This window comes from Panulirus ornatus, chromosome 1 (genome assembly GCF_036320965.1).
Source record: "Panulirus ornatus isolate Po-2019 chromosome 1, ASM3632096v1, whole genome shotgun sequence".
Taxonomy (NCBI): Eukaryota; Metazoa; Arthropoda; class Malacostraca; order Decapoda; family Palinuridae; genus Panulirus; species Panulirus ornatus.
The window spans coordinates 1,955,327-1,978,438 of NC_092224.1; the positions used below are offsets into that span (position 1 = coordinate 1,955,327).

General features: G+C 41.8%; 1 protein-coding gene across 10 annotated transcripts in view; it reads left to right on the forward strand.

Moving 5' to 3' along the window:
- Positions 1-23,112, forward strand: part of tgo (Aryl hydrocarbon receptor nuclear translocator homolog tgo) — a 942,634-nt gene that overhangs the window by 860,065 nt on the left and 59,457 nt on the right. For all 10 annotated transcript variants that reach the window (XM_071670630.1, XM_071670447.1, XM_071670539.1 and 7 more), the window contains 3 exons: positions 2,043-2,163; positions 17,042-17,200; positions 17,528-17,678. In XM_071670630.1, coding sequence (XP_071526731.1) covers positions 2,043-2,163; positions 17,042-17,200; positions 17,528-17,678 — 431 coding nt within the window. The remainder of the gene's footprint in view (positions 1-2,042; positions 2,164-17,041; positions 17,201-17,527; positions 17,679-23,112) is intronic.

The window sequence follows — 23,112 nt, forward strand, 5'->3', positions numbered from 1 at the left end:
AAGTGTTTTAGTTATCTGGGAGTGGATTTGGCAGGGGATGGAACCATGGAAGTGGAAGTGAATCATAGGGTGGGGGAGGGGGCGAAAGTTCTGGGAGCGTTGAAGAATGTGTGGAAGTCGAGAACATTATCTCGGAAATCAAAAATGGGTATGTTTGAAGGAATAGTGGTTCCAACAATGTTATATGGTTGCGAGGCATGGGCTATGGATAGAATTGTGCGGAGGAGGGTGGATGTGCTGGAAATGAGATGTTTGAGGACAATATGTGGTGTGAGGTGGTTTGATCGAGTAAGTAATAATAGGGTAAGAGAGATGTGTGGTAATAAAAAGAGTGTGGTTGAGAGAGCAGAAGAGGGTGTTTTGAAATGGTTTGGTCACATGGAGAGAATGAGTGAGGAAAGATTGGCCAAGAGGATATATGTGTCAGAGGTGGAGGGAACAAGAAGTGGGAGACCAAATTGGTGGTGGAAAGATGAAGTGAAAAAGATTTTAAGTGATCAGGGCCTGAACATGCAGGAGGGTGAAAGGCATGCAAGGAATAGAGTGAATTGGAACGATGTGGTATACCAGGGTCGATGTGCTGTCAATGGATTGAACCAGGGCATTTGAAGCGTCTGGGGTAAACCATGGAAAGTTGTGTGGGGCCTGGATGTGGAAAGGGAGCTGTGGTTTCGGTGCATTATTACATGACAGCTAGAGACTGAGTGTGAACGAATGTGGCCTTTATTGACTTTTCCTAGTGCTACCTCGTGCGCATTAGGGGGAGGGGGTTGTTATTTCATGTGTGGCGGGTTGGCGATGTGAATGAATAAAGGCAGACTATGAATTATGTACATGTGTATATATGTATATGCCTGTGTGTGTATATATATATGTATACACTAAGATGTATAGGTATGTATATTTGTGTGTGTGGACGTGTATGTATATACATGTGTAGTGGGTGGGTTGGGCCATTCTTTCGTCTGTTTCCTTGCGCTACCTCGCTAATGCGGGAGACAGCGACAAAGCAAAATAAAAATTAAAAAATAATACTTATAATAGGACTTGAGGTGTGTCTCTCAGGTCACATCATTTAAGCCCTTACCTCCCAAATAGGTTAGTACCTCACAAACCATAGTTTTGTGATCTAGATGTTTTCCAGGAACGTAACCCCTGTGTTTGCTAAGAGACCTCTGTACAATATTATTATTCCTTTCTGTACAGATGGACTGTAGGGAAGATATATGAGTAATACATACATATTCAAATACATTGATCTCTGTCAAAAATTACTCGCCTTTACTTTCTTCCTCAACAGTTCTGTAGTTCCACCTCTCAGCTCGATGAACATACATGGTACTGTTGTAGCATCCTCTCTGTCTTGGAAAGCCCACGTTATGGAAATAGCTAAGTCTGCCTCTAAGAACCTGGGAGTCTTGTTTAGATGTCAAGATTTCTTGTCCTCAGAACAGTTGCTCCATCTATACAAAAAATTGGTCCCTCCTTGTATGGAGTCCTCTCACATCTAGGATGATTCTAGCTCTGCAACCTTACTTGACAGAGTTGAGTCAAAAGTGGTCCAAGTTATCAACTCCCACAGGCTAACTACAAAACTTGACACATTTGCTCTATGCCACAATGTTGGTTCACTTTCCCTCTTCTATAGGTATTACTTTGGTTTTTGCTCCCGAGACATGGTTGCTTATGTGCCCCCACCACTACGTAGACCAAGCAATGATCACTGTATGGCCATTGGAAGCTCAAGAGTGGGCTGTTTTGTTAGCTATCTCATTTCCTGGACCTTGAGGCCTTTGGAACTCTAACCTATCATGTCTATCCTGATATCTATGACATGGCACTCATTAAAAGTCAAATTTTTCACATCCTCCAAAATTTGTAAATACTTTCCCCTTGTCACTTCTCTTTTTATTAACCTCACTATATTTCAAATTAAGGCCCAGCCTTGTTGTGGTCTTTTGACCATAACTGGAGCCTCCAACATAAAAAGAAAAGGTATCTTAAGTTGTTGTGATACTAAATTATCACATCTTTCTCTGCAGATGGACCGTGGTGAAGAGGAAGCACATGGCTCTTCTCACTGCTGCTTGGTGGCAATTGGACGTCTTCAGGTTACCTCAACCCCCAACACATCAGACCTCATGGGATCAAATTCTCAGAATGGTTAGTGATATATGGAAATAGAAAATAATAAAATGAGTTTAAGTGTTTGCAGTAGAAGTAGAAATCTGGTAGAGGTACTTACAAGCTTGTTAGGAAAGTAGTTACATGTAAATGATGGAAATAACAATGAACTGTTTGATTGGTTAAGGGTAAAAGCTTACAGAGATGGTAATGCATTATTGTGCTGTACATGTTAGTCCACTGGGTAGAAGGCTTGGTGAGTTTTTCTCATGAGGTATGTTTTCAGCTACCTCAGTTAGGTAAGTTTTTATTTGCCATTCATTGACTGTCATATTTTCAGCTTCTTAACCCTTTCAGTCCTAAGCTTGGTCTATTTTCATGTACTAGACCTAAGGTTTTTCAAAAAAGAAAAAGAAAAGAGAAAATAATGTTATTAACTAATTCACTGTAATTTTGAATGACATAAAAGAAGAAAGTGGAGACATTCCTTAGCCTCTCTCATTGCTTTAAGTTTTCTTATTGGTGCAATAGTGTGTGACCCTGTTTCTGCCATTTAAGTGTCATTATGGAGTCCAGGTAAAACTTCATAATCATCATCATCATACTCTTCTATATCTCTACTTTCCATCAGAACTTCATCTTATTTTGCCTTACTTTCCATCAGAACTTCATCTTATTTTGTCTTGTTATCATGGGAATATGTTTGCAGCTACCAGGTGCACAGATATCACGATCACATTTGCCAAACATACATTACAGTAAGAGTCCTTCTCCCTGGGTGTTTTAGGATGCTTGTAAATATATTTTTCTTTTATTTATTATACTTTGTCGCTGTCTCCCACATCAACAAGGTAGCACAAGGAAACAGACGAAAGAATGGCCCAACCCAACCACATGCATATGTGTATACATACATATCCACACACACACACATATACATACCTATACATTTCAATTTATATATATATATATATATATATATATATATATATATATATATATATATATATATATATTTTTTTTTTTTTTTTTTTTTTTTTATACTTTGTCGCTGTCTCCCGCGTTTGCGAGGTAGCGCAAGGAAACAGACGAAAGAAATGGCCCAACCCCCCCCCCATACACATGTACATACACACGTCCACACACGCAAATATACATACCTACACAGCTTTCCATGGTTTACCCCAGACGCTTCACATGCCCCGACTCAATCCACTGACAGCACGTCAACCCCTGTATACCACATCGCTCCAATTCACTCTATTCCTTGCCCTCCTTTCACCCTCCTGCATGTTCAGGCCCCGATCACACAAAATCTTTTTCACTCCATCTTTCCACCTCCAATTTGGTCTCCCTCTTCTCCTCGTTCCCTCCACCTCCGACACATATATCCTCTTGGTCAATCTTTCCTCACTCATTCTCTCCATGTGCCCAAACCATTTCAAAACACCCTCTTCTGCTCTCTCAACCACGCTCTTTTTATTTCCACACATCTCTCTTACCCTTACGTTACTCACTCGATCAAACCACCTCACACCACACATTGTCCTCAAACATCTCATTTCCAGCACGTCCATCCTCCTGCGCACAACTCTATCCATAGCCCACGCCTCGCAACCATACAAAATTGTTGGAACCACTATTCCTTCAAACATACCCATTTTTGCTTTCCGAGATAATGTTCTCGACTTCCACACATTCTTCAAGGCCCCCAGAATTTTCACCCCCTCCCCCACCCTATGATCCACTTCCGCTTCCATGGTTCCATCCGCTGCCAGATCCACTCCCAGATATCTAAAACACTTCACTTCCTCCAGTTTTTCTCCATTCAAACTCACCTCCCAATTGACTTGACCCTCAACCCTACTGTACCTAATAACCTTGCTCTTATTCACATTTACTCTTAACTTTCTTCTTCCACACACTTTACCAAACTCAGTCACCAGCTTCTGCAGTTTCTCACATGAATCAGCCACCAGTGCTGTATCATCAGCGAACAACAATTGACTCACTTCCCAAGCTCTCTCATCCCCAACAGACTTCATACTTGCAAGAGGTGAAAAAAAGGGCAAATGAGAGTTGGGGTGAGAGAGTATCATTAAATTTTAGGGAGAATAAAAAGATGTTCTGGAAGGAGGTAAATAAAGTGCGTAAGACAAGGGAGCAAATGGGAACTTCAGTGAAGGGTGCAAATGGGGAGGTGATAACAAGTAGTGGTGATGTGAGAAGGAGATGGAGTGAGTATTTTGAAGGTTTGTTGAATGTGTTTGATGATAGAGTGGCAGATGTAGGGTGTTTTGGTCGAGGTGGTGTGCAAAGTGCGAGGGTTAGGGAAAATGATTTGGTAAACAGAGAAGAGGTAGTAAAAGCTTTGCGGAAGATGAAAGCCGGCTAGGCAGCAGGTTTGGATGGTATTGTAGTGGAATTTATTAAAAAAGGGGGTGACTGTATTGTTGACTGGTTGGTAAGGTTATTTAATGTATGTATGACTCATGGTGAGGTGCCTGAGGATTGGCGGAATGCGTGCATAGTGCCATTGTACAAAGGCAAAGGGGATAAGAGTGAGTGCTCAAATTACAGAGGTATAAGTTTGTTGAGTATTCCTGGCAAATTATATGGGAGGGAATTTATTGAGAGGGTGAAGGCATGTACAGAGCATCAGATTGGGGAAGAGCAGTGTGGTTTCAGAAGTGGTAGAGGATGTGTGGATCAGGTGTTTGCTTTGAAGAATGTATGTGAGAAATACTTAGAAAAGCAAATGGGAACTTCGGTGAAGGGCGCAAGTGGGGAGGTGATAACAAGTAGTGGTGATGTGAGATGAAAGCCGGCAAGGCAGCGGGTTTGGATGGTATTGCAGTGGAATTTATTAAAAAAGGGGATGACTGTATTGTTGACTGGTTGGTAAGGTTATTTAATGTATGTATGACTCATGGTGAGGTGCCTGAGGATTGGCGGAATGCGTGCATAGTGCCATTGTACAAAGGCAAAGGGGATAAGAGTGAGTGCTCAAATTACAGAGGTATAAGTTTGTTGAGTATTCCTGGTAAATTATATGGGAGGGTATTGATTGAGAGGGTGAAGGCATGTACAGAGCATCAGATTGGGGATATGTATATATATATATATATATAATACTTCCCACGCATTCCTCACATATCATAGAAGGCGACTAAAGGGGACAGGAGCGGGGGGCCAGAAACCCTCCCCTCCTTGTATTTTAACTTTCTAAAAGGGGAAACAGAAGAAGGAGTCACGCGGGGAGTGCTCATCCTCCTCGAAGGCTCAGATTGGGGTGTCTGTGTGTGGATGTAACCAAGATTAGAAAAAAGGGGAGATAGGTAGTATGTTTGAGGAAAGGAACCTGGATGCTTTGGCTCTGAGTGAAACGAAGCTCAAGGGTAAAGGGGAAGAGCGGTTTGGGAATGTCTTGGAAGTAAAGTCAGGGGTTAGTGAGAGGACAAGAGCAAGGGAAGGAGTAGCACTACTCCTGAAACAGGAGTTTTGGGAGTATGTGATAGAGTGTAAGAAAGTAAATTCTAGATTGATATGGGTAAAACTGAAAGTTGATGGAGAGAGATGGGTGATTATTGGTGCATATGCACCTGGGCATGAGAAGAAAGATCATTAGAGGCAAGTGTTTTGGGAGCAGCTAAATGAGTGTGTTAGTGGTTTTGATGCACAAGACCGGGTTATAGTGATGGGTGATTTGAATGCAAAGGTGAGTAATGTGGCAGTTGCGGGAATAATTGGTATACATGGGGTGTTCAGTGTTGTAATTGGAAATGGTGAAGAGCTTGTACATTTATGTGCTGAAAAAGGACTGGTGATTGGGAATACCTGGTTTAAAAAGCGAGATATACATGAGTATACGTATGTAAGTAGGAGAAATGGCCAGAGAGCATTATTGGATTACGTGTTAATTGATAGGCACGTGAAAGAGAGACTTTTGGATGTAAATGTGCTGAGAGGTGCTACTGGAGGGATGTCTGATCATTATCTTGTGGAGGCGAAGGTAAAGATTTGCAGGGGTTTTCAGAAAAGAAGAGAGAATGTTGGGGTGAAGAGAGTGGTGAGAGTAAGTGAGCTTGGGAAGGAGACTTGTGTGAGGCAGTACCAGGAGAGACTGAGTACAGAATGGAAAAAGGTGAGAACAAAGAAGGTAAGGGGAGTGGGGGAGGAATGGGATGTATTTAGGGAAGCAGTGATGGCTTGCGCAAAAGATGCTTGTGGCATGAGAAGCGTGGGAGGTGGGTTGATTAGAAAGGGTAGTGAGTGGTGGGATGAAGAAGTAAGATTATTAGTGAAAGAGAAGAGAGAGGCATTTGGACGATTTTTGCAGGGAAAAAATGCAAATGAGTGGAAGATGTATAAAAGAAAGAGGCAAGAGGTCAAGACAGGGTGCAAGAAGTGAAAAAGAGGGCAGATGAGAGTTGGGGTGAGAGAGTATCATTAAATTTTAGGGAGAATAAAAAGATGTTTTGGAAGGAGGTAAATAAAGTGCGTAAGACAAGGGAGCAAATGGCAGCGATGGAACCATGGAAGCGGAATTGAATCATAGGGTGGGGGAGGGGGCAAAAATTCTGGGAGCCTTAAGGAATGTTTGTAAGTCGAGAACATTATCTCGGAAAGCAAAAATGGGTATGTTTGAAGGAATAGTGATTCCAACAATGCTGTATGGCTGCGAGGCGTGGGCTATGGATAGAGTTGTGCGCAGGAGGATGGATGTGCTGGAAATGAGATGTTTTAGGACAATATGTGGTGTGATGTGGTTTGATCGAGTAAGTAATGTAAGGGTAAGAGAGATGTGTTGAAATAAAAAGAGTGTGGTTGAGAGAGCAGAAGAGGGTGTTTTGAAATGGTTTGGTCTCATGGAGAGAATGAGTGAGGAAAGATTGACCAAGAGGATATATGTGTCAGGAGGTGGAGGGAACGAGGAGAGGTGGGAGACCAAATTGGAGGGGGAAAGATGGATTGAAAAAGATTTTGAGTGATCGAGGCCTGAACATGCGGGAGGGTGAAAGGTGTGCAAGGAATAGAGTGAATTGGAACGATGTGGTATACCGGGGTCGACATGCTGTCAGTGGATTGAACCAGGGCATGTGAAGCGTCTGGGGTAAACCATGGAAAGTTCTGTGGGGCCTGGATGTGGAAAGGGAGCTGTGGTTTCGGTGCATTATTACATGACAGCTAGAGACTGAGTGTGAACGAATGGGGCCTTTGTTGTCTTTTCCTAGTGCTACCTCGCACACATGAAGGGGGAGGGGGTTGTTATTCCATGTGTTGCGAGGTGGCGATGGGAATGAATAAAGGGAGACTATGAATTATGTACATGTGTATATATGTATATGTCTGTGTGTGTATATATATATATATGTGTACATTGAGATGTATAGGTATGTATATTTGCGTGTGTGGACGTGTATGTAGATACATGTGTATGTGGGTGGGTTGGGCCATTCTTTCGTCTGTTTCCTTGCGCTACCTCGCTAATGCGGGAGACAGCGACAAAGCAAAATGATAAGATATATGTATATATATATATATATATATATATATATATATATATATATATATATATATATATATATATATATATATATATATATATATTCTTTTTCTTTCAAACTATTCGCCATTTCCCGCGTTAGCGAGGTAGCGTTAAGAACAGAGGACTGGGCCTTTGAGGGAATATCCTCACCTGGCCCCCTTCTCTGTTCCTTCTTTTGGAAAATTAAAAAAAAAAAAAGAAAAAAAAACCGAGAGGGGAGGATTTCCAGCCCCCCACTCCCTTCCCTTTTAGTCGCCTTCTATGACACGCAGGGAATACGTGGGGAGTATTCTTTCTCCCCTGTCCCCAGGGATGATATATATATATATTATTTTTTTTTATTATACTTTGTCGCTGTCTCCCGCGTTTGCGAGGTAGCGCAAGGAAACAGACGAAAGAAATGGCCCAACCCCCCCCCATACACATGTATATACATACGTCCACACACGCAAATATACATACCTACACAGCTTTCCATGGTTTACCCCAGACTCTTCACATGCCTTGATTCAATCCACTGACAGCACGTCAACCCCGGTATACCACATCGCTCCAATTCACTCTATTCCTTGCCCTCCTTTCACCATCCTGCATGTTCAGGCCCCGATCACACAAAATCTTTTTCACTCCATCTTTCCACCTCCAATTTGGTCTCCCTCTTCTCCTCGTTCCCTCCACCTCTGACACATATATCCTCTTGGTCAATCTTTCCTCACTCATTCTCTCCATGTGCCCAAACCACTTCAAAACACCCTCTTCTGCTCTCTCAACCACGCTCTTTTTATTTCCACACATCTCTCTTACCCTTACGTTACTCACTCGATCAAACCACCTCACACCACACATTGTCCTCAAACATCTCATTTCCAGCACATCCATCCTCCTGCACACAACTCTATCCATAGCCCACGCCTCGCAACCATACAACATTGTTGGAACCACTATTCCTTCAAACATACCCATTTTTGCTTTCCGAGATAATGTGAATGAGTAAATGTGAATAAGAGCAAGGTAATTAAGTACAATAGGGTTGAGGGTCAAGTCAATTGGGAGGTAAGTTTGAATGGAGAAAAACTGGAGGAAGTAAAATGTTTTAGATATCTGGGAGTGGATCTGGCAGCGGATGGAACCATGGAAGCGGAAGTGGATCATAGGGTGGGGGAGGGGGCGAAAATCCTGGGAGCCTTGAAGAATGTGTGGAAGTCGAGAACATTATCTCGGAAAGCAAGAATGGGTATGTTTGAAGGAATAGTGGTTCCAACAATGTTGTATGGTTGCGAGGCGTGAGCTATGGATAGAGTTGTGCGCAGGAGGATAGATGTGCTGGAAATGAGATGTTTGAGGACAATGTGTGGTGTGAGGTGGTTTGATGGAGTAAGTAACGTAAGGGTAAGAGAGATGTGTGGAAATAAAAAGAGCGTGGTTGAGAGAGCAGAAGAGGGTGTTTTGAAATGGTTTGGGCACATGGAGAGAATGAGTGAGGAAAGATTGACCAAGAGGATATATGTGTCGGAGGTGGAGGGAACGAGGAGAAGTGGGAGACCAAATTGGAGGTGGAAAGATGGAGTGAAAAAGATTTTGTGTGATCGGGGCCTGAACATGCAGGAGGGTGAAAGGAGGGCAAGGAATAGAGTGAATTGGATCGATGTGGTATACCGGGGTTGACGTGCTATTAGTGGATTGAATCAGGGCATGTGAAGCGTCTGGGGTAAACCATGGAAAGCTGTGTAGGTATGTATATTTGCGTGTGTGGACGTATGTATATACATGTGTATGGGGGGGGGGTTGGGCCATTTCTTTCGTCTGTTTCCTTGCGCTACCTTGCAAACGTGGGAGACAGCGGCAAAAAAGAAAAAAAAAAATATATATATATATATATATATATATATAAATATATATTATATATATATATATATATATATATATATATATATATATATATATATATATATATATATATATGTATATATATTTATGTATATATATATATATATCCATTCAAACTCACCTCCCAATTGACTTGACCCTCAACCCTACTGTACCTAATAACCTTGCTCTTTTTCACATTTACTCTTAACTTTCTTCTTTCACACACTTTACCAAACTCAGTCACCAGCTTCTGCAGTTTCTCACATGAATCAGCCACCAGCGCTGTATCATCAGCGAACAGCAACTGACTCACTTCCCAAGCTCTCTCATCCCCAACAGACTTCATACTTGCCCCTCTTTCCAAAGCTCTTGCGTTCACCTCCCTAACAACCCCATCCATAAACAAATTAAACAACCATGGAGACATCACACACCCCTGCCGCAAACCTACATTCACTGAGAACCAATCACTTTCCTCTCTTCCTACATGTACACATGCCTTACATCCTCGATAAAAACTTTTCACTGCTTCTAACAGCTTGCCTCCCACACCATATATTCTTTATACCTTCCACAGAGCATCTCTATCAACTCTATCATATGCCTTCTCCAGATCCATAAATGCTACATACAAATCCATTTGCTTTTCTAAGTATTTCTCACATACATTCTTCAAAGCAAACACCTGATCCACACATCCTCTACCACTTCTGAAACCACACTGCTCTTCCCCAATCTGATGCTCTGTACATGCCTTCACCCTCTCAATCAATACCCTCCCATATAATTTACCAGGAATACTCAACAAACTTATACCTCTGTAATTTGAGCACTCACTCTTATCCCCTTTGCCTTTGTACAATGGCACTATGCACGCATTCCGCCAATCCTCAGGCACCTCACCATGAGTCATACATACATTAAATAACCTTACCAACCAGTCAACAATACAGTCACCCCCTTTTTTAATAAATTCCACTGCAATACCATCCAAACCCGCTGCCTTGCCGGCTTTCATCTTCCGCAAAGCTTTTACTACCTCTTCTCTGTTTACCAAATCATTTTCCCTAACCCTCTCACTTTGCACACCACCTCGACCAAAACACCCTATATCTGCCACTCTATCATCAAACACATTCAACAAACCTTCAAAATACTCACTCCATCTCCTTCTCACATGACCACTACTTGTTATCACCTCCCCATTTGCGCCCTTCACTGGAAGAAGTGAAGTGTTTTAGATATCTGGGAGTGGATCTGGCAGCGGATGGAACCATGGAAGCGGAAGTGGATCATAGGGTGGGGGAGGGAGTGAAAATTCTGGGAGCCTTGAAGAATGTGTGGAAGTCGAGAAAATTATCTCGGAAAGCAAAAATGGGTATGTTTGAAGGAATAGTGGTTCCTTAGTGGGCTATGGATAGAGTTGTGCACAGGAGGATGGATGTGCTGGAAATGAGATGTTTGAGGACAATGTGTGGCGTGAGGTGGTTTGATCGAGTAAGTAACGTAAGGGTAAGAGAGATGTGTGGAAATAAAAAGAGTGTGGTTGAGAGAGCAGAAGAGGGTGTTTTGAAATGGTTTGTTCACATGGAGAGAATGAGTGAGGAAAGATTGACCAAGAGGATATATGTGTCGGAGGTGGAGGGAACGAGGAGAAGAGGGAGACCGAATTGGAGGTGGAAAGATGGAGTGAAAAAGATTTTGTCTGATCGGGGCCTGAACATGCAGGAGGGTGAAAGGAGGGCAAGGAATAGAGTGAACTGGAGCGATGTGGTATACCGGGGTTGACGTGCTGTCAGTGGATTGAATCAGGGCATGTGAAGCGTCTGGGGTAAACCATGGAAAGCTGTGTAGGTATGTATATTTGCGTGTGTGGACGTATGTATATACATGTGTATGGGGGTGGGTTGGGCCATATATATAAAGGAAAGTGATTGGTTCTCAGTGAATGTAGGTTTGCGGCAGGGGTGTATGATGTCTCCATGATTGTTTAATTTGTTTATGGATGGGGTTGTTAGGGAGGTGAATGCAAGAGTTTTGGAAAGAGGGGCAAGTATGAAATCTGTTGGGGATGAGAGAGCTAGGGAAGTGAGTCAGTTGTTGTTCGCTGATGATACAGCGCTGGTGGCTGATTCATGTGAGAAACTGCAGAAGCTGGTGACTGAGTTTGGTAAAGTGTGTGAAAGAAGAAAGTTAAGAGTAAATGTGAATAAGAGCAAGGTAATTAGGTACAGTAGGGTTGAGGGTCAAGTCAGTTGGGAGGTAAGTTGGAATGGAGAAAAACTGGAGGAAGTAAAGTGTTTTAGATATCTGGGAGTGGATCTGGCAGCGGATGGAGCCATGGAAGCGGAAGTGGATCATAGGGTGGGGGAGGGGGCGAAAATCCTGGAAGCCTTGAAGAATGTGTGGAAGTCGAGAACATATATATATATATATATATATATATATATATATATATATATATATATATATATATATATGTGTGTGTGTGTGAAACTGGAGAAGCTGGTGACTGAGTTTGGTAAAGTGTGTGGAAGAAGAAAGTTAAGAGTAAATGTGAATAAGAGCAAGGTTATTAGGTACAGTAGGGTTGAGGGTCAAGTCAATTGGGAGGTGAGTTTGAATGGAGAAAAACTGGAGGAAGTGAAGTGTTTTAGATATCTGGGAGTGGATCTGGCAGCGGATGGAACCATGGAAGCGGAAGTGGATCATAGGGTGGGGGAGGGGGCGAAAATTCTGGGGGCCTTGAAGAATGTGTGGAAGTCGAGAACATTATCTCGGAAAGCAAAAATGGGTATGTTTGAAGGAATAGTGGTTCCAACAATGTTGTATGGTTGCGAGGCGTGGGCTATGGATAGAGTTGTGCGCAGGAGGATGGATGTGCTGGAAATGAGATGTTTGAGGACAATGTGTGGTGTGAGGTGGTTTGATCGAGTGAGTAACGTAAGGGTAAGAGAGATGTGTGGAAATAAAAAGAGCGTGGTTGAGAGAGCAGAAGAGGGTGTTTTGAAGTGGTTTGGGCACATGGAGAGGATGAGTGAGGAAAGATTGACCAAGAGGATATATGTGTCGGAGGTGGAGGGAACAAGGAGAAGAGGGAGACCAAATTGGAGGTGGAAAGATGGAGTGAAAAAGATTTTGTGTGATCGGGGCCTGAACATGCAGGAGGGTGAAAGGAGGGCAAGGAATAGAGTGAATTGGAGCGATGTGGTATACCGGGGCTGACGTGCTGTCAGTGGATTGAATCAAGGCATGTGAAGCGTCTGGGGTAAACCATGGAAAGCTGTGTAGGTATGTATATTTGCGTGTGTGGACGTATGTATATAAATGTGTATGGGGGGGGTTGGGCCATTTCTTTCGTCTGTTTCCTTGCGCTACCTCGCAAACGCGGGAGACAGCGACAAAGTATAAAAAAAAAAAAAATATATATATATATATATATATATATATATATATATATATATATATATATATATATATATACACAGACATATACATATATACACATGTACTCCTATGAGTCCATGGGGAAAATGAAACACGAAACTCAAAACACGTGGACTCATAGGAATATCCTGATCACGCGCAAAATTGTGATCCTTTCCAATACACATGTACATAATTCATACTTGCTGCCTTTTTTTAATTCCCATCGCCACCCTGCCACACATGAAATGACACCCCCCCTCCCCACGTCCCCCGTGCATGCACGCTAGGTAATGCTAGGAAAAGACAACAAAGGCCACATTCTTTCACACTCAATCTCTAGGTGTCACGTGTGATGCATCAAAACCATGGTTCCCTTTCCACATCCAAGCCCCACAAACTTTCCATGGTTTACCCCAGACGCTTCACATGCCTTGGTTCAATCCATTGACAGCATGTCGACCCTGGTATACCACATCGTTCCCGTTTACTCTATTCCTTGCACGCCTTTCACCTACCTGTATGTTCAGGCCCCTGATCGCTCAAAGTCTTTTTCACTCCATCTTTCCACCTCCAATTTAGTCTCCCACCTCTCCTCGTTCCCTCCACCTTTGACACATATATCCTCTTCATCAATCTTTCCTCACTCATTCTCTCCATGTGACCAAACCATTTCAATACACCATCTTCTGCTCTCTCAACCACACTCTTTTTATTACCACATGTCTCTCTTACCCTTTCATTACTTACTCGATCAAACCACCTCATGCCACATATTGTCCTCAAACATCTCATTTCCAACACATCCACCCTCCTCCGCATGACCCTATCTATAGCCCATGCCTCACAACCACATAACATTGTTGGAACCACTGTTCCTTCAAACATACCCATATTTGCTCTCTGAGATAAAATTCTCGCCTTCCACACATTCTTCATCGCTCCCAGAACCTTCACCCCCTTCCCCACCTTGTGACTCACTTTCGCTTCCATGATTCCATCCGCTGCCAAATCCACTCCTAGATATCTTAAACACTTCACTTCCTCCAGTTTTTCTCCATTCAAACTTACCTCCCAGTTTACTTGTCCCTCAACCCTACTGAACTTAATAACCTTGCTCTTATTCACATTTACTCTCAGCTTTCTTCTTTCACACACTTTACCAAACTCAGTCACCAACTTCTGCAGTTTCTCACCTGAATCAGCCACCAGTGCTGTATCATCAGCGAACACCAACTGTCTCACTTCCCAAGCCCTCTCATCAACAACAGACTGCATACTTGCCCCTCTCTACAAAACTCATGCGTTCACCTCCCTAACAACCCCATCCTTAAACAAACCAAACAACTATAGAGACATCACGCACCCCTGCCACAAACCGACATTCACTGGGAACCAGTCACTTTCCTCTCTTCCTACTCGTACACATGCCTTACATCCTTGATAAAAACTTTTTACTGTGTTTAACAACTTACCTTCCACACTGTATACTCTTAATACCTTCCACAAAGCATCTCTATCAACTCTGCCATATGCTTTCTCCAGATCCATAAATGCTACATACAAATCCATCTGTTTTTCTAAGTATTTCTCATATACATTCTTCAAAGCACACACCTGATCCACACATCCTCTGCCACTTCTGAGACCACACTGCTCTTCCCCAATCTGATGCTCTGTACATACCTTGACCCCTCTCAGTCAAAACCCTTCTGTATTACTTTGGGTGTTTGTATTGCATATGCTGTGTTATTCAAGTGCATTTTGCTGATTTTAAATGCTAATGTTCACTTTATTACATTTGTATTAATCAGTCACATCTAACTTAACACCTATGTATATAGATTTACTTTTGTTTTTAAGCCATAGGCATTACTTTTTTACTTCATTCTAATGTTCTTATAACAGAGGGGGATAACTGAGTGAGCAGGATAGGGAGTGTGATCAAAGCTACATCAGTTAATGAACTAAACAGAAATCGGCTAGAAAGCACCGCACATCCTAACTGCATGTTAATAATTGGATGATGCATTTTGTGAAAAGTCTGCCTAACTATAACTATATTTATAGAATAATGACAAAATCAGGTTTGATGAAATGAATGCATTTCATTTCAGGAATTATTGCACTTTGTTCCTTTAGATATCGCCTCTAAGCATAAAGCTAATGGTGTGAGTTATGCTGCCTCCTATGAGGGCAAGGACAGTGAGTCTTTAAAGCAAGATGTGAACTTGATTTCCTTGCACATGATGATAATGCAGCATCTGTTAGGAGGCATTCTAGTGTTAACAAGTCAAAGAGGGTGAACCATAAAGAGAAATGAGGTGGCCTTTTTGTGCTGCATAGCTGTTGCCTGACTTGTAAGAATACAGAGGCCAAGCACAAAGCATCAGGGATGATGTACTGCCTTCATGTTTTACCATATTATATCCTTATTACTTTTCTGTCCAGTTATAACATCATTTTTTATACTTTTGTTGGATAACTATGTGTCTGAGTATGAAATACTTATTTTTAGTTTGAAGTACTCATGATAGATATGTCTCTCAAGGGTCACTCCCCCAGCCCCCCCTCTTTATATTGGGCGGTATCTCTCTAACTGCCGTTTTGCTAACCATGAGGTTTTCCCAGGAACATGTCCTCCATGATTGACAATGGACCTCTGTTTTTTGCTATTCTTAATGGAGGGAAAAGTTTTAGTGAAACCACGGGGAAAGTCTGATTGTCATCATTAATGGGAACAAGTGTATGAAGAGATATGTCCAAAAGGATTAAAGGAAATCATGATATGCAATTGAAATGATTCCCAGATATATCTACAACTGATAGTTATATAACAGCAAAGAGGAGTATTCCTATTCATCAAGCAAAACCTGCTGGGAATGCTACATGTAAGGCCGCCATCATGGCAAAATCTTGTCATCATAAGTACTTTTAGATAGGTAGGTAGACTTTTTCGTTACTATGACCATAATTTGTGGAAATGCATGGCTCTAACCATCAAGTTAAGAATGGTCTTGCTCTACTTTGATCCTAGATACATGTAGAGACCTCTTATAATGGACAAGATATGTTCTTGAGGAATGTCCGTTAAGCGAAAAATCCATTAAAAGAGTTTGTAAAGCAGGGTGCCTATAGAGATGCATTCCTGACAATGCTAGTTCTTACACTAGTAAGTAATATAGAATGGTTTCCTTTGGTAACAGTAATGCCTCTGCTGATGTTATTTTTGTGTTTTGTAAGTGAAACGAAGATGTTGATATAGATACAATGTGAAATTAGATTTAATCAACATTCACAGGTTTATTGGGGCTTGCTGTGCCATTGACCACTGCTTCTGTGCTCTGACAGTGCACTTGAACCTTCTTGGCCTGCTCTCCATCATCTCCAGTGGCTTACTCCTTGTGAGGAAAATTCTTTTAAACTTAGGAGGTCATGGTGGACTGGCTGGTTCTCATTAAGCTCTCACTGTTATCAAGTTTCATTTCACTGTCAGAGGAAACTAACCCAGGCAACTGACACACATGCCTAATGCTCACCTGCCTCAACCCTGCAGTCACTTACATCTTTAAGTCTATATTAATCTCTCTTGGGCACCATGAATGCTTGACCTTTACTCACTCTTGCAAGCTGTTTTCTAAACATCAGTTTAGAATGTTCTCAAACTACTCGTAGAATACAGCTAAGAGAGCAACTGAGATTGAACCGACATGAATTATGGCAGATTGTACACATCTGGCCTAGAGAATGTAAACAAAGATGGCTGCAGATATATATTCGTTGTTTCTTAGTCTTCTGTGTTTGATGAAATCTATTCAGGTTAATGTTTTTTGATTATTAATATATGCACTGTATATACTAAATGGATATTTTTCAAGTCTGTTGAATTAAAATCTGTTATACAAGGCTCCATTAAAAATGGTATCTCTACTACAGTCATGACTTGTGGATGTAAAGAGATATGATGCCTAGAAATTATTTGTGAGTGTTCTGTAAGACATATGGTTTCCATCATTGTTGTTAATTGCTTACTAAAGAGTCCAAAAGTGACATATTAATGCTTTACTTTAACAGAATTCATATCTCGTCATGCAATGGATGGAAAGTTCACCTTTGTTGATCAGCGTGTGATGACAGTATTGGGGTATTCCCCTCAAGAATTACTTGCTAAGCCTTGCTTTGACTTCTTTCATCCTGAGGACCAGACACACATGAAGGAGAGCTTTGATCAAGGTATAGCTTTTGTTTTTTCCTTGCTAATGAATTGTTTTACCGTTTATTGGAAATTTTAGATTCACATTTCCAAAATGATTTATTGGCTTTTAGTCAGTCAAACTGGTGTTAATGCAAAATAATGTAGCCTTTGTTTTCTCCTAGTACTAAAATTTTTTATTCTTTCACCTCTGTTGTAAGAGGTTTTTTTATAGTTATCAGTGGTAATGTAAGATTTTTATCTAAACTTGATGTGTCTCATTTAACTATGAAGGATTATTAGTTTTATGTACATAATAAAACATGCTTAACAGTTAGAATTCACTTAACTTTTGTTAATTTTTTCAGTGTTAAAGTTGAAAGGTCAAGTAATGTCTGTAATGTACCGTTTCCGTGGAAAGAATCGTGAATGGGCATGGCTACGAACATCTGCGTTCGCCTTCCTAAATCCATATACAGATGACATTGAGTACATTGTTTGTACAAATACTGCCGCTAAGTAAGTTTTTCATGTGTGATCATTCAATATTATAGCTGAGATTATTGTATAGATAACAGCATCTATGGACGGGATGGGCTTTTAGTGATATTAGAACTCATGGTAAGGTCATAAGTCTGGCTGAAGATGGGGATGGTAATCTTCATCCCTTGGAATTTAAAGTCTGCCACATTCACCAGTAGGGAGGACGGCCTCTAGTTGACATTTGTAGTATGTGCAAAAGCCTCATTTTAATACACAGAAATGTTGCTAGATTCTGTTTTTTGTGCCAATAGAAAGGTGATTTTTAGGGCAGATTTAAAGACCTTACTTTCCAGGATTTTTCAAGGGCGAATCAAGGGCACACCTTGAAAAATCTTTGCAGTTTTTCTGAATCTGCAATGTCAACTGCCCTTAAAAGTGATGTTAGTTGTCTATGGATCTATTATTATACTTTATCATACTTTGTTGCTGTCTCCCATATTAGCGAGGTAGTGCAAGGAAAAAGACGAAAGAATGGCCCAACCCACCCAAACATATATATATATATATATAAGATGAAAGCCGGCAAGGCAGCAGGTTTGGATGGTATTGCAGTGGAATTTATAAAAAAAGGGGGTGACTGTATTGTTGACTGGTTGGTAAGGTTATTTAATGTATGTATGACTCATGGTGAGGTGCCTGAGGATTGGCGGAATGCGTGCATAGTGCCATTGTACAAAGTCAAAGGGGATAAGAGTGAGTGCTCAAATTACAGAGGTATAAGTTTGTTGAGTATTCCTGGTAAATTATATGGGAGGGTATTGATTGAGAGGGTGAAGGCATGTACAGAGCATCAGATTGGGGAAGAGCAGTGTGGTTTCAGAAGTGGTAGAGGATGTGTGGATCAGGTGTTTGCTTTGAAGAATGTATGTGAGAAATACTTAGAAAAGCAAATGGATTTGTATGTAGCATTTATGGATCTGGAGAAGGCATATGATAGAGTTGATAGAGATGCTCTGTGGAAGGTATTAAGAATATATGGTGTGGGAGGAAAGTTGTTAGAAGCAGTGAAAAGTTTTTATCGAGGATGTAAGGCATGTGTACGTGTAGGAAGAGAGGAAAGTGATTGGTTCTCAGTGAATGTAGGTTTGCGGCAGGGGTGTGTGATGTCTCCATGGTTGTTTAATTTGTTTATGGATGGGGTTGTTAGGGAGGTAAATGCAAGAGTTTTGGAAAGAGGGGCAAGTATGAAGTCTGTTGGGGATGAGAGAGCTTGAGAAGTGAGTCAGTTGTTGTTCGCTGATGATACAGCGCTGGTGGCTGATTCATGAGAGAAACTGCAGAAGCTGGTGACTGAGTTTGGAAAAGTGTGTGGAAGAAGAAAGTTAAGAGTAAATGTGAATAAGAGCAAGGTTATTAGGTACAGTAGGGTTGAGGGTCAAGTCAATTGGGAGGTGAGTTTCAATGGAGAAAAACTGGAGGAAGTGAAGTGTTTTAGATATCTGGGAGTGGATCTGGCAGCGGATGGAACCATGGAAGCGGAAGTGGATCATAGGGTGGGGGAGGGGGCGAAAATCCTGGGGGCCTTGAAGAATGTGTGGAAGTCGAGAACATTATCTCGGAAAGCAAAAATGGGTATGTTTGAAGGAATAGTGGTTCCAACAATGTTGTATGGTTGCGAGGCTTGGGCTATGGATAGAGTTGTGCGCAGGATGATGGATGTGCTGGAAATGAGATGTTTGAGGACAATGTGTGGTGTGAGGTGGTTTGATCGAGTGAGTAACGTAAGGGTAAGAGAGATGTGTGGAAATAAAAAGAGCATGGTTGAGAGAGCAGAAGAGGGTGTTTTGAAGTGGTTTGGGCACATGGAGAGGATGAGTGAGGAAAGATTGACCAAGAGGATATATGTGTCGGAGGTGGAGGGAACAAGGAGAAGAGGGAGACCAAATTGGAGGTGGAAAGATGGAGTGAAAAAGATTTTGTGTGATCGGGGCCTGAACATGCAGGAGGGTGAAAGGAGGGCAAGGAATAGAGTGAATTGGAGCGATGTGGTATACCGAGGTTGACGTGCTGTCAGTGGATTGAAGCAGGGCATGTGAAGCGTCTGGGGTAAACCATGGAAAGCTGTGTAGGTATGTATATTTGCGTGTGTGGACGTATGTATATACATGTGTATGTGGGGGGGTTGGGCCATTTCTTTCGTCTGTTTCCTTGCGCTACCTCGCAAACGCGGGAGACAGCGACAAAGTATAATAAAAAAAAAAAAAATATAATATATATATATATTTTCTTTTCTTTTTCTTTTAAACTATTCGCCATTTCCCGCGTTAGTGAGGTAGCGTTAAGAACAGAGGACTGGGCCTTCTTTGGAATATCCTCACCTGGCCCCCTCTGTTCCTTCTTTTGGAAAATGAAAAAAAAAAAAAGAGAGGGGAGGATTTCCAGCCCCCCCGCTCCCTCCCCTTTTAGTCGCCTTCTACGACACGCAGGGAATACGTGGGAAGTATTCTTAATCCCCTATCCTCAGGGATAATATATATAATATATATATATATATATATATATATATATATATATATATATATATATATATATATATATATATATATATTATCCCCAGGGATAATATATATATATATATATAGAAAGATATATATATATATATATATATATATATATATATATATATATATATATATATATATATATATATATATATATGTATGTATGTATGTATATATATATGTATGGTGTGGGAGGCAAGTTGTTAGAAGCAGTGAAAAGTTTTTATCGAGGATGTAAGGCATGTGTATGTGTAGGAAGAGAGGAAAGTGATTGGTTCTCAGTGAATGTAGGTTTGCGGCAGGGGTGTGTGATGTCTCCATGGTTGTTTGTTTATGGATGGGGTTGTTAGGGAGGTGAATGCAAGAGTTTTGGAAAGGGGCAAGTATGAAGTCTGTTGTGGATGAGAGAGCTTGGGAAGTGAGTCAGTTTTTGTTCGCTGATGATACAGCGCTGGTGGCTGATTCATGTGAGAAACTGCAGAAGCTGGTGACTGAGTTTGGTAAAGTGTGTGAAAGAAGAAAGTTAAGAGTAAATGTGAATAAGAGCAAGGTAATTAGGTACAGTAGGGTTGAGGGTCAAGTCAATTGGGAGGTAAGTTTGAATGGAGAAAAACTGGAGGAAGTAAAGTGTTTTAGATATCTGGGAGTGGATGTGGCAGTGGATGGAACCATGGAAGCGGAAGTGAATCATAGGGTGGGGGAGGGGGTGAAAATTCTGGGAGCCTTGAAAAATGTGTGGAAGTCGAGAACATTATCTCGGAAAGCTAAAATGGGTATGTTTGAAGAAATAGTGGTTCCAACAATGTTGTATGGTTGCGAAGCGTGGGCTATGGATAGAGTTGTGCGCAGGAGGGTGGATGTGCTGGAAATGAGGTGTTTGAGGACAATGTGTGGTGTGAGGTGGTTTGATCGAGTAAGTAATGTAAGGGTAAGAGAGGTGTGTGGAAATAAAAAGAGTGTGGTTGAGAGAGCAGAAGAGGGTGTTTTGAAATGGTTTGGGCACATGGAGAGAATGAGTGAGGAAAGATTGACCAAGAGGATATATGTGTCGGAGGTGGAGGGAACGAGGAGAAGTGGGAGACCAAATTAGAGGTGGAAAGATGGAGTGAAAAAGATTTTGAGTGATCGGGGCCTGAACATGCAGGAGGGTGAAAGGAGGGCAAGGAATAGAGTGAATTGGATCGATGTGGTATACCGGGGTGACGTGCTGTAAGTGGATTGAATCAGGGAATGTGAAGCGTCTGGGGTAAACCATGGAAAGTTGTGTGGGGCCTGGATGTGGAAAGGGAGCTGTGGTTTCGGGCATTATTGTATGACAGCTAGAGACTGAGTGTGAACGAATGGGGCCTTTGTTGTCTTTTCCTAGTGCTACCTCATACACATGAGGGGGGAGGGGGATGGTATTCCATGTGTGGCGAGGTGGCGATGGGAATGAATAAAGACAGACAGTGTGAATTGTGTGCATGGGTATATATGTATGTGTCTGTGTGTGTATATATATGTGTACATTGAGATGTATAGGTATGTATATTTGCGTGTGTGGACGTGTATGTATATACATTGTGTATGGGGGTGGGTTGGGCCATTTCTTTCGTCTGTTTCCTTGCACTACCTCGCAAACGCGGGAGACAGGGACAAAGCAAAATAATAGAAAAAAATATTATATTATTATTTATCATTTTGCTTTGTCGCTGTCTCCCACGTTTGCGAGGTAGCGCAAGGAAACAGACGAAAGAAATGGCCCAACCCACCCCCATACACAATGTATATACATACACGTCCACACACGCAAATATACATACCTATACATCTCAATGTACACATATATATACACACAGAGACACATACATATATACCCATGCACACAATTCACACTGTCTGCCTTTATTCATTCCCATCGCCACCTCGCCACACATGGAATACCATCCCCCTCCCCCCTCATGTGTATGAGGTAGCACTAGGAAAAGACAACAAAGGCCCCATTCGTTCACACTCAGTCTCTAGCTGTCATACAATAATGCCCGAAACCACAGCTCCCTTTCCACATCCAGGCCCCACACAACTTTCCATGGTTTACCCCAGACGCTTCACATGCCCTGATTCAATCCACTGACAGCACGTCAACCCCGGTATACCACATCGATCCAATTCACTCTATTCCTTGCCCTCCCTTCACCCTCCTGCATGTTCAGGCCCCGATCACACAAAATCTTTTTCACTCCATCTTTCCACCTCCAATTTGGTCTCCCACTTCTCCTCGTTCCCTCCACCTCCGACACATATATCCTCTTGGTCAATCTTTCCTCACTCATTCTCTCCATGTGCCCAAACCATTTCAAAACACCCTCTTCTGCTCTCTCAACCATACTACTTATTACCGCACATCTCTCTTACCCTATTATTACTTACTCGATCAAACCACCTCACACCACATATTGTCCTCAAGCATCTCATTTCCAGCACATCCATCCTCCTCCGCTCAACTCTATCCATAGCCCATGCCTCGCAACCATATAACATTGTTGGAACCACCATTCCTTCAAACATACCCATTTTTGCTTTCCGAGATAATGTTCTCGACTTCCACACATTCTTCAACGCTCCCAGAATTTTCGCCCCCTCCCCCACCCTATGATTCACTTGCGCTTCCATGGTTCCATCCGCTGCCAAATCCACTCCCAGATATCTTAAACACTTCACTTCCTCCAGTTTTTCTCCATTCAAACTTACCTCCCAATTGACTTGACCCTCAGCCCTACTGTACCTAATAACCTTGCTCTTATTCACATTTACTCTCAGCTACCTTCTTTCACACACTTTACCAAACTCAGTCACCAGCTTCTGCAGTTTCTCATATGAATCAGCCACCAGCACTGTATCATCAGGGAACAACAACTGACTCACTTCCC